This window comes from Mobula hypostoma, chromosome 13 (assembly GCF_963921235.1).
Source record: "Mobula hypostoma chromosome 13, sMobHyp1.1, whole genome shotgun sequence".
Classification (NCBI taxonomy): domain Eukaryota; kingdom Metazoa; phylum Chordata; class Chondrichthyes; order Myliobatiformes; family Myliobatidae; genus Mobula; species Mobula hypostoma.
In genome coordinates this window covers 12,855,132-12,866,775 of record NC_086109.1, presented here as the reverse complement: position 1 = coordinate 12,866,775, position 11,644 = coordinate 12,855,132, and the positions used below count along the sequence as shown (strand labels likewise).

Here is an 11,644-nt window from a genome sequence, read left to right as displayed (position 1 = left end):
CAGGATCTCTCAGTGGCCACACATTTTAATTCCACATCCCATTCCCATTCTGATATGTCTATGCATGGCCTCCTCTACTGTCAAGATGAAGCCACACTCAGGTTGGAGGAACAACACCTTATATTCCGTTTGGGTAGCCTCCAACATGATGGCATGAACATTGACTTCTCTAACTTCCGTTAATGCCCCTCCTCTCCTTCTTATCCCATCCCTTAGTTATTTTTTTCCCTTTCTTTCTCTCTCTCTCTTTTCTCCCTCTGTCCCTCTCACTATAACTCGTTGCCTGCTCTCCATCTCCCTCTGGTGCTCCTCTCCTCCCATCCCATGATCTTCCCCTCCCATCCCATGATCTTCTCCTCCCATCCCATGATCCTCTCCCTTCTCCAGCCTTGTATCCCTTTTGCCAATCAACTTTCCAGCTCTTAGCTCCATCCCTCTCCCTCCTGTCTTCTATCAATTCGGATCTCCCACTTCCCCTCCCACTTTCAAATCTCTTACAATCTCTTCCTTCAGTTAGTCCTGACAAAGGATCTCGGCCCGAAACGTCGACTGTACCTCTTCCTATAGAAGCTGCCTGATCTGCTGCGTTTCACTAGCATTTTGTGTGTGATGCTTGAATTTCCAGCATCTGCAGATTTTCTCGTGTTTGCGTAACTCAAATAAACATGCGTTACAACAGTGGTGTGCAGAAGAATAGTTTTCAATGCGCAACATGCCAACATGCATGCTCTTATGCATCGAGTTCCTGCCATATGTTTGGTTGATTAGGTATTTGCATTAACAAGCAAGTGTACAACTGTACCAAATAAAGTGGCCTCTGAGTGTAAATCTTCTGCCTTACTCCACATAATGACTTTGTCAAACTTATTCTGAGTCCTATGGAGTACCAGGAGAGAAAGCTTTCCGTCTGGGCTTTGTGGGTTGGCTTTGAAATTTGATATCTGCATAGGTGGCGTTGTCCTCATCCATAACAGAGTGTCCTGCTCGTGACTTCCTTTTAAATTTCATGTTTGCATACACAGTTCCATTTTCATTGTTAGCCGACTGGGCAGCTGCCTCATTGTTTTGATAATGGTGTAGATCTGCATAAACGATGTTTTCTTCCAACGTGGCCGTTTCCTGAGAAGATAAATCAATTCCAAGATCTGTTGTCTGGTTGGTGAATGTGGAAGGTGAGGCATGAAAGGTTGCAGGGAGAAGGCTCCTTGCTTTCTGATCTATGGTTTTGAGTTGCTGGATTTAAAAAAAAATTATCTTATGTTTATAGCTAGAGTTCTATTCTCAACTTTAAGTGGAAACATATTCACTACTCTATAAAACAATTTGATACTCTTGCAGACATCTTCCAGAACACCTTCAGTTTCCTCTCTTTAAATAAACCCTGATTCATTCAATCAGCTTGTAGAATATAATTTTCCAGAATGTTTGATAACATTTTATGACTCAGTGGCTGTAATCCTTAGTCCGGACCCACTACTAACTGGGCAACAACAGCATGTTGCTTTACAACACCAACACACTAAACTGCTCGAAGGTGTTTCACAGAGTTTAGCAAGAGAAGAGGTTGAAAATGAACTTGAGCTAGGGCTTTTACTCTTTGGAGAGAAGGGGGATGACAGGAGACATGATAGAGGTGTACAAGATAATAAGAGGAATAGATAGAGTGGATAGCCAGCGCCTCTTCCCCAGGGCACCACTGCTCAATACAAGAGGACATGGCTTTAAGGTAAGGGGTGGGAAGTTCAAGGGGGATATTGGAGAAGGTTTTTTACTCAGAGAGTGGTTGGTGCGTGGAATGCACTGCCTGAGTCAGTGGTGGAGGCAGTTACACTAGTGAATTTTAAGAGACTACTAGACAGGTATATGGAGGAATTTAAGGTGGGGGGTTATATGGGAGGCAGGGTTTGAGGGTTGGCACAACATTGTGGGCTGAAGGGCCTGTAATGTGCTGTACTATTCTATGTTCTATGCTCTATGTTAACTTGAGAATTATTTGGGTAAATTACAATACTTTTAGGGTTTACAGTCTAAATGGTTTGTTGTAGCAGGTTAATTGAGCACATGGGTGTAATTGAGTGGTTCGTGGGTCGGAAGGACCGGTTACTCTGCTGTATCTCTAACAAACAAAAGTTAAGAGGACAGAATTGCAGGAGTTCATGGATTTGTGGGATTTGTCTAGTATGTGGGATTTGGGCAGCTGAAGCTACTGACATTGGTGGTAGGACTCAGAGACTGGAGGATGCACAAGAGGAACACACAGTTTTCTGAGGGTACAGCTCTTGGAGGGGAAGTGATGCCAACAAGGGAAAATGTACGGCAGAGCAGAATCCTTCAACAATCCCCACCCTGCAGTTACCTTTGAGAAAGTGAAAAGCAACTGATGAAGTTGAGAGAACAATTGAATCTCTTTGATAACATTGACCCTAATTATTCAATTAGGACAAAGTTAAATCAATTGGGATTTTAATGAAGAAGATAATAATAAACAAACATTCTGAAAACTGTGGAAAATATCACAAAAAATGTTGTTTATAACAGACCGAATAGACAATAGAATATTCATACTGGTGTCAGGATTGAGGGGTAGAGTGAGAAAGTTGGGTGGGTGAGGTCAGCACAGAACAGATATTTACTTATTTAGATATACCACATGGTAACAGGCCATTCTGGCCAAACAAACCCATACTACCCAATTAAACCCATGTGACCAAAGTAACGGACTTTGGTATGTGGGAGGAAATGGGCGCACCCAGATGAGATCCACACAGTCATGGGGAGAACATACAGACAGCAGCCACGGTGAATGTAGGTTGCTGGCGCTGTAACAGCATTACGCAAACCGCTATGCCAGTGTGCCATCCCCAGTTTATTCTTCTGAATAGACTTGCCTATTTTTCTGACTTCACATCAGAGTTTGAGACTCAGACGGATTACACAAAATGTAAACTGGTAAATTATTAAACCCAAAGACAGATTTAGACAATTAGACACTCGATCTCTAACAGTAGAGAAAGGACCAACCTCGCTTTTCACCATTTGGTAATGATAATCAGGCCTGGAGCCACTTTGAAGAATAGTCACGCAAAATATTATGGATAGACTGAAGGAAAATCTGGATGAGCATGAGAGCAAGGGACAAATAACTGGAAAGATAGGCTGATGGGATTCAGTGAGAGCGGTGTTCAGAGGTTTGTGTAAAATAATACTGGAATGGACTGGTGGCGGGGGGGGGGGGAATGAATGATCTGTAAACTCCTATGTAATCCAATTGTTAAACATTCTGAAACATTCAGACACTTTATACTTCATGTCCGTACCTGGATTTCATTGTTGCCTTCTCCGTGAGATGTGTTGTGCTTCGATTCTGGAAAATACAACATTACTGCTAAAAATTCCATGAGGGGAGCACAGACATGAATATGTATTTATTGATTGATTGATACAGCACAGAGTCGGCCCCAGCAGCCCTTTGAGCTTCGCCACCCCAACAACCCCCGACAAACCAGATTAATCCTATCCTAATCATGCGACAATTTCCATTGACCAATTCACCTACCTGGTACGTTTTTGGACTGTGGGAGGACACTGGAGGACCCGGAGTGTATCCATGCATCCCACAGGGAGGACATACAGAGACTCCTTTCAGAACAGCTCTGGAATTGAACTGCAAACTCCAGAACGCCCCGAGCTGTAATAGCTTCACCTGAACCGCTAGGTTACCATGACACCCATACTGAATCTCAGAACCACGGGAACCCCAGCTGCAACACAGTAATGATTCTCCACACAGAGCAAACCTCTGCTCTGGTTACTACACAATGTTCAGAAAGGATCATAGCTTTTACAACCCCCCCACCACCTTCTCTGCTACTGAAAACTAATGTTTACCATCTTTGTACAGTGTAATGACGGTTTTGGATTTGACATTTTAATTGTTTTTCATTGTTAAAAATTCTGTCTGATCTACCAAGCGTTTTCTACATTGTCTGTGTGTGCTTTTAGATCAGATTTCTCCTTCACAATATGGTGGAGCAGATTATCTGACAAAATTCTCATTATCTCTCCAGGGCTCTGTGGAAGATTGTCCCTCAGACAGAAGGAACAAACTGCCCAAAATAAAAATCACCTCATTTTCCAACTGACCATAAAACCACCTTTCAAATTCAACACTGAGATCAACAATTTAATCTGTTGTCTCACCCTGGGGTCATACAGAATCTGAATGTTCCATTCTCAATAAATGGTTTTGATGACCTGAGACTATTAGTGGATGTTATGTCCCCGCCGATATGGTTTGCTATTTTATTTCTAGCCACTAGATATCAGTGCTTACTTGTAAGTTTGCAGCTGTTTTTCATTCCTTACAACTGTGTTTCTAAGCAATTGACCTTCGACATCAGGTCAGCCATTTTATAATCATTTGTATATTTTTTCATTCAGAAACACTTTGTTACGAGTCAAATGAATTTATAATAATATTTAAATCCATCTCTTGTGAGATCATCTAGAAACACTGTCATTTTGCTTACTGAGCTCCTGGCTCACTGTAATGTGTTGCTGGACAATAGAACTGCCTTCAGACTACAACTACACCTGGACTGGAGTTTACCTGTCTGACTACCTTAAGAAAACAGGGAAAACTCCTGAGTGAGGAGCAGAACAGTGGAAGTTGAGTTGTGAACAGATTTTACTTCCCAAAGCCCGTCTCATTTTTTTTATTAATAGTAGTTAACAATATAAAGAGAAATGTCAAGGGAAATCAAGAGCAGTACACTCTGTTACTGATGAGGATAATGTCACCAATGAAGATATCAAATTTCAAAGCCCGCTCATCTTTAATTCTTCATTAATCCTATTACCACCCACCTTTTGCCTCACACATCTTCTTTTCTAGTGTTTTTTTCTGTCTTGTACTCTATCAGAATCGCACTTTTTTGTGCTTGCTTCCGTGCTTCCTCTGCACCTCGAGACTCGTTATTGCTCACATTTTCCAGTTCTGATGCAAGACCGTTGCCTTGAAGGATCAGCTGTTCCTCTCTCCACAGCTGCCATCTGACATGCTGAGCATTCCGAGCACTTTTCTGCCTGTATCTCAGGTATTGAACTTTTAGGGAATTTCTCCTTTGGAAAAGAATGCATTCCTTCTGTTCAGATCTATGCAACAAACAGTGACTTGGCGATAATACAAGGCTGAAAGTAACTGTCTGGTTTGTTGGAGAGAGAGAGAAGCCAGGAAATACATCACGGGGAGCAGTTGAATTATTAATTGTTATAATTTTCAGCCAATGAGTTATGAGGCTGCAGGGGCTTTATTTTCCAGTGATCAACTCAATTTCCCCATCTGATAATAACACACAGAAGATCACTGTACTCACAGCTCTCTTTACTGGTATACAAAGTCTATTGAAGGGACACAAGATTACTCATTTATTTATTTATAGATCACAGAGTAGGCCCTTCTGGCCCTTTGAGCCATGCTGACCCAGCAACCCTGACAAACGTGATTAACCTTAACCTAATCATGGGACAATTTACAATGACCAAATAACATACCTGGTACGTCTTTGGGCTGTGGGAAAGATATAGAACACCCCGGGAAAGCCTACACACTCGATGGTGAGGACGTAGAGACTCCTTACTGAATTTCACCGGAATTGAACTCCAAACTCCAAAATACCCCGAGGAGTAATCACGTCACACTAACCTCTACGCTACCGTGGTGCCCATCTCAGGATCATCTCAACAAAGCAGACTATAAGTTAATCTACAGCAACTTTTCCAATAAGAGCAGGGAAGTTTCTCCAGTGATATGTAGTGAGTGATAGATTGGTAAAAGATACACCTGATCTTTAATTGGAGAATTGCATGTGAGTATGATTTTACACATACATTGTCCAAACGATTGCATTTAATTGGGGGTTGTACTGAGGAACAGCTTATTGAATACACTTTCAAATACTGTACAACAGTTAATTTCCCAAAACTGAGAACAACAGGCGAGACCATCTAAATCTTTCTCCTACCCAAACTCTTGGTTCTCTGCCATTCCACAGTTGATGTGAGATTCCATCACCTGATGTTTCAGGAATAATGGAGTCACCATGTTACAGTGAGAGCAACACCATTCATTCATGTGTTGTAAACCAACACATCAGCACTCTAAACCTGGCTTTTTGTTGACTGCAACCGAATCACGTTCCTTCAGATTCAGCAGTTGCTATCATTTTCATCATGAAATAATGAAAGCAAAAACAAAACCTACCCCTGTTTTTTCTCTTCAGGTAGCAAAGGAGACAAACGACAAGTAGTATGAGAAGAATTCCAATGATACTGAGCACAATCATGTAAGTGTGTCTGTGGTAAAGAATAGGAAAAGGTCAGTCCTGGTTCACCACTTATTCTTGGCCATTTGTAAAGTCTGACACTTACACAGCATTTTTCATGAGCTCAGGATGTCTGCAGCTCAGAAAGTGAACATTAGACACTGTTGACTGTGGGAAATTGCAGCAGCCAATCTGCTCACAGCAAGGTCTCACAAGCAGAAATGTGACCATGACCAATGATAGTGATGTTGGTTAGAGAGTAACGATTGTCCAGGCCATTTGGGAACCCTACCATATTCCTTTGCAAACATTTCATCAGAACTGTTGCACAATGGGTTTGATTGGCAGTTTCTTCTCTGACAGACACCATTGCTGACCATGTAACCGAACCTGTTCTTGGAACGGCCCCCATGGTTTTCTTCGTTTCGTGGCTGTCTGGACTCTTGTTTGGCTTGGACGAGTCAGGCTGAAGAGCCTGTTGTTCTAATATATAACAATGACTTTATGACTCAGAACATGAGCTTCAACTGCTATACTTAAATTATTAAATATTTAGGTTAAGAAAATTATATTTGTTTTCAGGCTTGATGCCTGTACAATAAAATCAGGAATATTCAGTTTCCAATACATCATTTCATTGAAGTTAATCATGTCAAACAAGTGTAAATCCAGTTAAAGAGAAACAAATTTCTCTCCCACTGAATATATTTGGAAACAGTCGCAGTGAAACCTCCTGTAGAGAGAACCTTATACTTTACGTTTGAGGTGAAATAGTTTCTTACCTTTGTGTACTTGTCTTTGATTTTGTCACAGTATTTTCACTGAAATGATTTGACCCTGTTAAAAGAGTATGAAATTCAATTTCATCTGCTTTGTACTTGCAAAACCAAGAGAGCAGAGTTGTAAGACCAATAGGTATTTGAGCACGGTAGACCAAAGGTGATCTGTTATTTAATACACTTTTAATGATTAAAGGTGAGATTTATTTGTTGCACATATATCAGAACGTACACCAATTTTATGTTGTCCACTCATTCCCATCCTCGAACCCCAGTATGACTTTGTGTGACGGAAACCTCAACCATTCTCAGAAGCTGTCATAAAATATTGATAACGATTTTCTATGTACGTATAGGATTTCTGTGATTCTCTTGTTGGAGGAAAACTTTCCACTCCGCCAGCGAGCACTCAGATATTTGAATAAAGCTTTTCATTTTTGAAACATTTGCTTAAACTGCACAGAGTAATAGATCTAAGTATAAGAATGAAATGATGATCAATGTTCTCCTGTAATTGTCCCCAGTCCGGACCCTGCAGCCTGTGAAACATCCCTTTCAACATGAGCTCCATCTATTCCTCAGGGAATACTTTATGCATTAAAGAGACCCCCTTCGAGCTTTTAGACTATCAAGCACGACTTTCAAAAGAAATTTGTGAACCTATTAGATCCAGGGAAATGTGCCATGTTCAGTAAAAGCAGCAATGCTGAGTATTAGAAGTATTTTAGAAGTTAAAAGAAAACAAAGTAATTGATTAAAACACTGAAAATATAGAAAGTGAGCAAGTTTGCCGGAAACATATGTACCTATGTGAAAACTTCAATACGTATGTGAACAGAAGGTTAATTAAAACAAATATAGGATATCTAACAGACAGAAATGGGGAAATTTATAATGGGTGCAAAGAAACTCAAGACCAATTCAATACATTGGTTTTGGTTTTGTCCTTCTTCACCGCATTTCCTGATACCAATGTCAGGTTAATTGATCTGTAATTTCTTCTTTTCTCTCCACCTCCTTTTAAAAATAGAGTAGTGATCTTCTCTCCAATCCATTGGAATTAAAAAGGACCAGCAATGCATCTATATTTTCCCAATGCCAATTCCTTATGTTATCTGGGATGTAGAGTATCAGAACCTGGAGATTTATTGGTTTTCTCCCATATCAGTATTCCCAACACCTTTCCACTATTATTGGTGATTACCTGCTTTCTGTCTTTCAATAAACCCTGTGATATCCAGTATTTCTGGGAGATAATTCTCTCCCATATTTTTTTGATCTCTCTACCTCTGAGAAAAACAACTAAATCTTTCGTGAATACAGGGTTCTCCACTTTCAGAGGGAAGAAGTCTTCCCTATTCCCAGTCTTAAATGGCTCACCCTTATAGATTATTTTTTTCTTTTTCAATATTTGTATTGATTTCTTACATAAAAGAATACAGAGTACGGGAGGATATATATTATATCAATTGCAATATATTTAATCACACTTATAGTCTCATTACCCTGTATTCATGTAAATTAAATTAAATTGTAATATTGAAAAGTAATAATTTTATTATACAAAAAAATCTAAACACACTACCAAGAAAAGCTGTTTGGTAAAGAAAGAAAAAAGGAAAAAAATCCTTATCATATATAAAACATATTATTGGCCAACATCTGTACATAATAACAAGTCAAAGATTTTGAAAATAATTCAAAAAGGGTCCCCACAATGTTAGAAAGTCTTGTCTAGATTCAGAAATTGAACAATGAATCTTGTCTAAATTTGGGCACGACATAACATCACTTATCCATTGAACATGTGTAGGCGGAGCAACATCCTTCCACTTAAGCAACAATACCCTCCCAGCTATAAGAGAAATAAAAGCCAAAATGTGCAAATCAGGTGTCTCCAAGATGATATATTTTCCTCCAAATAAGTCAGTCAAAGGGTTAGGTTTAAAATTTACTTTGAAAAGTACAGAAGAAGTTTGGAACACTTCCTTCCAATATTTTTCAAGACTCGGGCATGTCCAGAACATATGAATTAATGAAGCTTCTCCATTGTTAATCTGTCACAATAGGGACATATATCTGAATAAAAAAGAGACCGCTTATCTTTAGTCATGTGGGCCCTATGAACCACTAAACTGTAGGAGGGAATGACAGGCACAATGATGAGGTATTAACCAATTTAAAAATTTCATTCCAAGTTTCGTCAGAAATTGAAGTCTGTAAGTCTTGTTCCCAGAGATTTTAAATTTTGTGTAAAGGGGCATTTCTCATTCCCAACAATATACCATAAATATTAGATATTGATCCATTATGAAAAGGTTTCAAATTAAAAAATTACATCTAATAAATTCTTATCGGGATTTTAAAGAAATGTATGTAATTGAGATCGCAGGAAGTCTCTAATTTGTAAATATCGAAAAAGGTGGATTTTTGTTAAGCTATATTTAGCTGACAACTGCTCAAACGGAAAGTGAATTTCTCCACGAACAAATCCTAGAAGCATTTAATACCCAGTCTATCCCAATCTTTGAAAAATACATCAGTCATAGAAGGTTTAAAAAAAAGTTAGTAAAAATGGGACTTGAAAGAGAAAATCTCAATAAACCAAAATATTTTCTAAATTGTACCTAACTATCAGTTAGTTTACTTAAAAATAAAGGAATTGAGGATCCGAGAAGAGAAATTATAGAAAATTTATTAACAGAGGTAGCTTCTAAAGAAACCCAAACCGAACAGTCCTCTGGGTTAACATAATATGACCAAAATGTGAGGTTCCGTATATTGACTGCCCAGTAATAAAACCTAAAATTTGGGAAAGCTAAACCTCCATTCTTGTTAGCTTTTTGAAGATGAACTTTATTTAGTTAAGAAAGTTTATTTTTCCATATATATGAAGATATGTAGAATCAAAAGAATCAAAGAAGGATTTAGGAATAAAAACAGATAAGGCCTGAAAAAGATAAAAATTTAGGCAAGATATTCATTTTAATAGAATTAATTTGGCCAATCAACAATAATGAAAGGGGCGACCATTTTGATAGTGCCCTTTTTATATAATTCAGTAGGGTAAAAAAATTTGCTTTAAATAAATATTTATAGTTCCTGGTAATTGTTACAGCTAAATAAGTAAATTGAATTTTTACAAATTCAAAAGGAAGATTAGTATTAATTGATACCAAATTATTCAAAGGAAAATGTTCACTTTTATGAAAGTTTAATTTATATCCTGAAAACTGACCAAAACAAGAGAGCAAGGAAAGCACGGAAGGTACTGAAGTCTCAGCATTAGAAATATAAAGCAATAGATTGTCAGCATAAAGCAAAACTTTGTGAATAGTACCTCTCCTTAAAATACCAGTGATATGATTAGATTCTCAAAAAGCAATAGCTAAGGGTTCTAAGGCCAGATCAAAAAGCAAGGGACTCAAAGGACAACCTTCCATGTTCCATGTTGAAGTTTAAATGTTTTGGAATTCTGAGAGTTAGTAAGAACTCGAGCAGAGGGAAATAAATAAAGTAACTGAATCCATCGAATAAAATTGGGCCCAAAATTAAATTTTTCTGAGGTTTTAAATAAATAATTCCATTCAACCTGATCAAAAGATTTCTCAGCATCTAAGGATATTGTACATTCTGATATCTCTTTAGAAGAAGATTAAATAACATTTAATAAATGACGAATATTAAAGTGGGAATATCAATTTTTAAGAAATCCAAATGATAGATGGTAAAATATTTTCAATCCTGTGAGCCAAAACTTTGGATAGGATTTTAGTGTCAACAATAAGTAAGGAGATTGGTCTATACGAAGAGCATTCAGTTGGGTTCTTATTCTTTTTAAGAATAAGTTAAACAGAAGCTGCATAAAAAGATTGTGGCAAGCTACCCAACTTAAAGTAGTCCAGGAGGACTGAATATATGTGAGGTATAACCAATGAGGAAAAAAGCCTTATAAAATTCTCCGGAAAATCCATCAGATCCAGAGCCTTCCCCGAGTGCAATGAACATACAGCCTCGGCCATTTCCTCATAAGAAATAGGTAGATCAAACTGTTTTCGGTTATCATCAGAAAGTGTAGGGATGTTTAATTGATCTAAGAAATTATTCATAACAGTATTATCTTTAGGAAGATCAGAACTATAAAGTTTAGAATAAAATTCTCTAAAGCTATCATTTATATCTAAATGATCAGTTGTCCTATCACCATTGGCTTTACGAATTTCTTTAATTTGCCATTTAGCTATAAATGTTTTTAATTGGTTAGCCAATAATTTACCTGTTTTGCCTCCATGAATATAAAATTGACTTTTATCTTTTAGGAGTTGAGTTTCAATTGGCTATGTTAAAAGAAGATCATATTTAGTTTAAATTTCAACACGCCTTTGATATAAAGCGGGTTCTGGAGCCAAGGCGTATTTCTGATCTAATTGTTTCAACTGATTAGCTACTTCAATTCTCTCTTTATTAGCTTTTTGCTTAACATTTGCAGTATAAAAAATAATTTGTCCTCTAATATAAGCCTTAAGGGCATCCCATATAATA

General features: G+C 38.0%; 1 protein-coding gene across 1 annotated transcript in view; it reads right to left on the bottom strand.

Annotated features, from left to right (window-relative positions):
* Positions 1 to 382: 382 nt before the first annotated feature.
* Positions 383 to 11,644, bottom strand: part of LOC134355433 (polymeric immunoglobulin receptor-like) — a 30,737-nt gene continuing 19,475 nt past the window's right edge. The window contains exons 6-9 of the mRNA XM_063065300.1: positions 7,106 to 7,160; positions 6,263 to 6,354; positions 3,318 to 3,364; positions 383 to 1,119 (exon numbers count right to left, since the gene is read on the bottom strand). Coding sequence (XP_062921370.1) covers positions 877 to 1,119; positions 3,318 to 3,364; positions 6,263 to 6,354; positions 7,106 to 7,160 — 437 coding nt within the window. The 3' untranslated portion in view covers positions 383 to 876. The remainder of the gene's footprint in view (positions 1,120 to 3,317; positions 3,365 to 6,262; positions 6,355 to 7,105; positions 7,161 to 11,644) is intronic.